Source organism: Apaloderma vittatum, unplaced genomic scaffold, assembly GCF_000703405.1.
Source record: "Apaloderma vittatum isolate BGI_N311 unplaced genomic scaffold, ASM70340v1 scaffold5461, whole genome shotgun sequence".
Taxonomy (NCBI): domain Eukaryota; kingdom Metazoa; phylum Chordata; class Aves; order Trogoniformes; family Trogonidae; genus Apaloderma; species Apaloderma vittatum.
Window position 1 is genome coordinate 1 of NW_009697271.1, and position 6,822 is coordinate 6,822.

A 6,822-nucleotide genomic window follows, 5' to 3' on the forward strand; every position below is an offset into this window, starting at 1 on the left:
TATATATATATATAAACTGGAAAATGACATTTCAGTCCCTGAGAAACTATTTGTGGCAATCATTTATAGGAAATCAAGTATTTTGCGATTTTAGATAATGAAAAATAATTAAAAAATCAAAACCATAGGCTATACGCTTGACATTTTAAACAGACCTGACGTTCAGAAACCTCTCCAAGTAACTAAATTTATTCCCTAGCTTTTGCTGTAGATCTAAGTTCTAGGCTCAGATACTAATTCCAGTTTTGCTGGCAGAAAAAAATGCAATGTAACTTAATTTTGTAATTAACACATATGCTTTAATTACCTTTTCATATGGTCTTACTGTTTTGATGTCAAAATGAGAACTATGCAGTTTCTCTTGCTGTTTGCTGACTAGCAAAATGCAAAGATCCAACATGTACAGTTTGAGTTGACTTCAGAATTTCTCCTTTTTTCCTGACTAATGAAAAAGCATCACACTCTTCATGGGGCAAGAACTGCATTTAATTTAGGGTTCTCTTTTCAATTTGTTTGCTTAAAAATAGATTGAAGTTCAGACTAAAGATAACAGTATGCTGGCAACTGCTCAAAATCAATTTTCCCCTCTGTTTTTTTCAACAGGTTATCAACTGAATTTGCAAACAGCTAGTTCATTTAACGCAGCAAATCATGCCAAAGAATGTGAAATTTATTTTGGGTTTTTTTCTCCCTGCTCGTTTTCCAGGGAGGATTTTCTTTACATGTAATTTTGTTATCCAGGCAGAAGAGGGCAAACATGAGCATAACTACTATAATCTAAATTATTTTTCTAATTTAAATCTTGGAAGTCCAGCACTAAGGTTTTACAAGCCAGTCATTATCTTGTGAATTACCTGAATAGTTAATTTGATTACGTATTTTCTCCCTTTATTCTTAAAAGTTGATTGCTTAATGTATCTAATACAAATCAAGACTAATGAAAAACGATGTAATTTGGCTCTGTTGAAAATTTTAATACCCAGAACATACGGCTATAAGGTTGGCAGGGTGTAACGTACTAAAAGGACTCCGATGACCTGACTTTACTGGAAGGCATGGGCTATAATAACACTCACTTCAACTTAAGAAATATTACTGAGGAGGCAAGAAATGAGAGGATTTCCCTCACAAACTTTACATTATGCTTACACATGATTTTCTCTCTCAAAGTGTGGTTATTTTGAACCAGTTGAACAGAACAGGAAAAATCAGTAGAAAAGTGCAGAATAAAACTGCAGCATTTGGAACAGTTTTCCTCTGCCCGCAAATCTTGGTTAATGAAAAGTTGCAGGACCTACTAAAACGAGGCAAACAGCCTTCAAAACAGTCTACCAGAAAGAAATCTCCTGCTTAGAGAAATCAAAGTGCATGGTTGGCTATGAAATTCAAAACACACTGTTGTGTGTTGTGTTGGTTCTGGTTTCAGCTCTCAAATGTCTTGGTGTGATATCCCAAGAATATCTGGCTTAGTTCAGGTTAGATATAAGAAAGGAATTATTTACAGTAAGGGTGGCATGGACACAGGTTGCCCAGAGAGGTGGTGGAGGCTCCATTCCTGGAGACATCCCAGGTCAGGTTGGACGGGGCTCTGAGCAACCTGATCTAAAGACGTCCCTGCTCACTGCAGGGGGTTGGACCAGATGACCTTTAAAGGTCCCTTCCAACCCAAACCATTCTGTGATTCTATAATTCTAGGAGCTGCCTCATGTTATTTCCAAATTAACAAAGGAGGAAAGTCAGAGTTGACCCCATGTTGTGGCCAGAGGGAAGCCCCTAGACCCAAGAGACCTGAAGGCTCTTCCCGAAGAAAGTCAACAGACTGGGGATTAGTGACGAGTTTCTTACCGCGTCTCCACTGTACTGCTTTAAACAGTGCAGGAGGCGACAAGTGTTCGCCAGCCAAAACGACGTCATCTGAAAATCATCGTTGTGTTTCTGGAGGGGCAAAAGTAAAACACATGAGACACCCCTCTTCAGTGGGGACAGCAAGACAAAGTGATTTTAGGCCGCCCCACCCAGAATCAGGAAGCTTGCTCTCTGCAGACAGGTAGTATCAGTCATTTGTAAATACTTTTTAAAATATCTGTAAATGCAAGCAACTCTGTTGCTAAGTTGTAATTCTCCTTGTTCTGCTAATAAGGCAAGCTAGAAGAGTGATTGGTTTTGAAAATCACTACAGGAGCTGAGTATCACACAGTTTGACCCGGCTATAACCACCTTACGCCATCTCAACCCTATGACCAGAGGAAAGGGACACCTACCTTCAGCACTTTCTTAATGCCGTTGATGGTGGAGGTGAGCAAAGAGTGCACCTTCTGGTCGTCACTGATGTAATCCGCGTGTCTTATGCACATGTAGAGGATGTAGGCAGGAAGGCAGGGAACCGTGGCAGACACTGTCTGGGGCTTGAGATCTAGAAGGTTTGGTGTTTGTTAAAAATGTCTTCTTAAAATTCACCAACTGCCAAGTGCAGTGGGGAACACCAGAGCTGGAGATGTGCTCGGGCAAACCCCTTTCCCCCGCCAGCCCTGGGGAAGCTGAGATTTTGGCTCTGCAGCTTGCACCCCTCTCTGTAGCATGGACAGAGAACCAGAGGTCGACTGAAGGACAGATGGACCTGCTGGAGCCAGACAAGGCAGAAGAACTAGAGCGCCAGGGCTCGGGATGGTACCACTACCTGCACTGAAGTGCGTGACACTACCACGTCACACCTCACAGATGCACAGGTAGCGCTAGATCTTCTCTACCACATAAAAGCCTACGCAATCAGCACACAAATAATCTTAGGAAAGGTCCCTGAAGCTCTCAGAAATACCTCCCACAGGTTATAAACAACACCCCCCCTCTTTCAGTTCACAATGTAATGAATCACTCTCTCCTCTCAAGCTACCGAATCTGCATGGCAGCTGTGGGAATCTGCAGCCTCTAAAGAAAAAGTTTCTCTGATGAGGGGACCACAGCAATGGGATCAGCAATGCTTGTACCACACCCTTTAGATCCTCACCAGTCTCTGCTGGGGATAGAGAGTGACGGTAAATACTAACACTCAGCCAGGGAAGTGTGACTTCTCTAAAAGCACTGAATAAGGGGATGCTGCAGCAATTCTGGTCACACCTTCCAGCGCAGAAGAGCTCACAAGTTTATTATCCATTGCACTTAGCACTGAATGTCTCAGAAACCAAACTACCTTTGTTCCACTGCTGAGCGAAATCCCTGGAGTCCGTCCTTTCCTATTCCCTCCCCTTCTATTACCACGTCATATGACATTCAGCCAGTTACTGCCTGCTCTAGAAACTGGAGTTTCCTTTTGCATCTTCCATTTCTTGCTATCCCTAAGGATTATATTCATGCTGGTCTATCTGCTTAGTGCTGTGCTGCTCTACCTACCAGAACTGCCATTCACCACAAAATGCGGAGCCCCAGGAGGGATTAATTTAAGAAGACCTGTCTGTCAGTCTTGAGATCTCAAGTTTACAAACTCTCGCAGGCAAGAGAAGGAGGAGCCAGGAACAGAACCAGGGCAAGTTCCTCACCTGTAATGAGGTTTCGAATGAGGAGTGGCTCATCTTCTTTATAATATTCCAACATGCCCTGAAAATCTTTCTCCTTCCTCTGGACAGTAACTTGCATGTTACGCTCATGCTGCCTCCTCTCTGCTGGCACCGTGGCTTGGGATGCTGTGAAAAACGCATGAAAGGTGGTACGTGGTCATAGAAAACCAATCACATCCTCCACTGGCCTTAGAGCAGGTCAAAGTATTATATGTTACACTTCCAATAAGGTCATCAGCTTCGAAAAACTTATAAAAATATCAGGAACCAGGGCTTGAATTACTGACTAGCAGCACTTCCGACTCTGAATGGAAGAAAGACTGCAAAAGTTGGGTCTAAAGAGGGAAAAATTAAGCCGTTTTCCACTTTCCAAAGACCGACAGGCTAGAAGCTAGTAACCCTACAGAAAGCTTTTTAGCGTATCATTTGCACAGAGCAGGAAAAAGATATCCAGGCAATGAAAAATTACCTAAGCGTCACATCCTGTGGCTGGCTGTAAAGCTGAAGAACTGCAGTGGCACACCACTGAACACTGGGCTTCCATAAAAGTTTAATAAAACAGGAGAGCAGCGTGCAAGTACCGCAGGAAAGAGCAGCCGGCTGCATGTAAATCACACCGACAGAGACCAGCTGTGCTAGCTGTGGAAACCCTCCAGTTAGTCAGCTTAATTTCACTTTATGCCTCGTTTCCAGAAATTAGCTCACGAGAAGAGGGTTACGTCATTAATCACTGCATCTCCAGAGAATGGGAAGCTCCTTCTAAACAGCACAGATGTCACATTTGCGGTGTTTCCTGATCAAGCAGAATACACGTACGTATTTTAATCCTAAGTGGTTTTAATTTCCTCTCGAAACTGCCAGATCAGCAGCTGCCTGCCAATCACTGGACTCCTCATCTCTGCTTCAGTGACAGCAGCAACAGCAAGGAAAGCAAAAAGGTTTCTTACAAATACCCTCCAAACCAGGGGTCAGACGAATACCTCCAGGAAGCACTTGCCCCCCATTACTTCGTGGATTATCTTCCAAGTTTGCCATGTTTGCCCGTGTTAACAAGCTAAAGCTCCAGCAGCACAGCTGTACTTGCTCAGAGGCAGCCTAAGCATGACCCAGGACATTCACATGGACTTTGGGATCCCTGCTGTCGTGCCAACAATGAGCTCAGTACTAGTTCAATGTGCCAGAACAAGAAAAGTCTCACTTTAACAGGAAGAAAATGAGAAAAGCCTGCAGTTCTCCCAGGCTGGCCAAAGAGGCAAAATCAGAGCACTGTACCCCCAACCCAGTGCCTACCAAGAGCCAAGTCACCTTCAAAATCTTGGACCTTCCTCATGTAAATCTTCAGTTGCTTCTTTAGCTTCTTTTCATTCTTTTCCAACTTCTCGAGCAACTCCTTCAGATCCTGAAAAAACAGAAGATGCACTGGGTTAAAAAACCTCCATATTGAACCCAAGAACAACTCATCTGGGGTGAGTTTGAGGCTGGAGTCACTCGGCAGCCTGGTCTATGCACCACAGCTGCATGGCGTGAGCATCCTGGTAGAAGAGCCTTGTTATTTCTGAATTGCTCAGACAAACCCTTACTTACACCACAAGGATTGTGGATGTAGCCAAGAGCGGGCAATACTCACAAGACACTATTCCTGTTACTCCTGTAAATCATATTTAAAACATTTCCAACACTACGTAGATAATCAGATGAGTTGAGAAAGGCAAGAAGCCCTCACCTGAGCTTCAGAGGGGCCAATGTCCACTCCAGACCGTGCACACAGATACAAGGGGTGAGAAATGGAAAATTTCTGAGCAGGCAGGCCAACTTTCCAGGGCAGTAACTGCCCCTCCTCCCCACTTCCAATAAATGCAAATGAGAAGAAAGGATTGTAAATAATTACAGAGTACAGGGGTCCCTGGCCATCCCACCTGGTAGGCAGTGCCACAAAGTAGATGAGCTTAAAGAGGATAAAAAATAAAGCACCTATGGAATCACAAGAGTCATACAGCCACTGAGCAATAGTTCAAGGCCAAGTACCAACGCTCCCAAAAGCTCCAGTGGGAGATGCTGAAGGATCTTGCAGAGTTTAGGAGGGATGGAAGAGACCCCAGTGCCTTCTCCTCCCCTTCACATTTCCTATCTCCTTTCTCCCAACCTGTTTCTATATCTTCCTCTTCCTTAGGTTGTGTTTTCAGTACGGTCTCTTACCAGATTTTCATTGGTGAGACGTGTGATTTCTTGCTGAAGTCCAAACTCCACCTGGGCCTCTGGAGACAGCTGCAGGTTCTGCAGGAAAGCCTGCTGCTGCTTCTCCAGCTCTTCTTTCATTAATTCCACCTGGTTCTTCAGAGCTTCTACCTCCTCCTCATGCTCTCTTCTCTGATCCTGGAGCTGTGCTTCCAGCAACCTAAAAAAAAGCACCATGCCCATCAGCCTGTGATTTCAGCACTGTGGTAGTAACCACCACTTGAGTTTAGACCCTGGGAGATGGTCCCAGTCAAACTCCCTATAAAACTGACAAACACAAAGGGGTGCTAGGGCTATTATTGCCACATTAGTTTGTCACTTGCTATACTGCAGATTAAATGCCTTTAAAATTAGAGACGTGAGATCAAAAGTTTGATTTTTTTTTCCTTTTTAAATAAAAGGGGGAAAAAAATCCAAGGCATCCCTTTTTTTCTGCAACTTATCACAAATTTGAGTTCCTTTACTCTTCCCTTAAGCAAAAAGCAAATGCACGGGAAGAAAGCAGTGCAGATCAGTGCCAGTGGGTTTTTCAAAGCCTCAGCTTTCAGTGCATTTGTTCTTGTGCTCATCCCCTTTCAAACATCAGTTCTTACTCTTGAAAATGGAACCCTGTGTCTTGCAAATGGCTCTGCTGGGTTGGACTGCCACAGGCTTCCTTTGCTACTGCTGGGAATTTAAAAAAACCAGAAGTCGAAACACTTAATTCCTTCTAGTTGTTTGTAGAGCTGTTATTTATCTTTGCTTAAAAAGAAGTATATTCATGTGTATCTCAATTTTCATTCATAAACTGCCTGCAGGAAACTACGCACAAGGCAATTTTCTGTCATCTTGATCAGCTCCTGCTTTCATCACTGCTGCTGGCTTCACTGGGTTGAAAAAGACTTGTTTCCTTGTACTCCATGACATACAAATACTACTGCCATAATATACAGCTGACAGAAATCACCACTAACAGCCCTTCTCCCACTTTTAGGCAGGTAGCCAACGTTTTCTCTAATAAATTGTCTTGTCACCCTGTACTAACGCCCTTTCCCTA

The 6,822-nt window shown here is 43.6% G+C and overlaps 1 protein-coding gene across 1 annotated transcript in view; it reads right to left on the bottom strand.

Annotated features, from left to right (window-relative positions):
• Positions 1-1,845: 1,845 nt before the first annotated feature.
• The window catches only part of LOC104280038 (unconventional myosin-Vb-like), a gene marked incomplete at both ends in the record, with an annotated part of 71,241 nt that continues 66,264 nt past the window's right edge, over positions 1,846-6,822 (bottom strand). Inside the window, 5 exon segments of the mRNA XM_009877566.1 lie at positions 1,846-1,935; positions 2,262-2,413; positions 3,534-3,677; positions 4,857-4,950; positions 5,748-5,946. Of these exon segments, the coding sequence (XP_009875868.1) occupies positions 1,846-1,935; positions 2,262-2,413; positions 3,534-3,677; positions 4,857-4,950; positions 5,748-5,946 (679 nt within the window).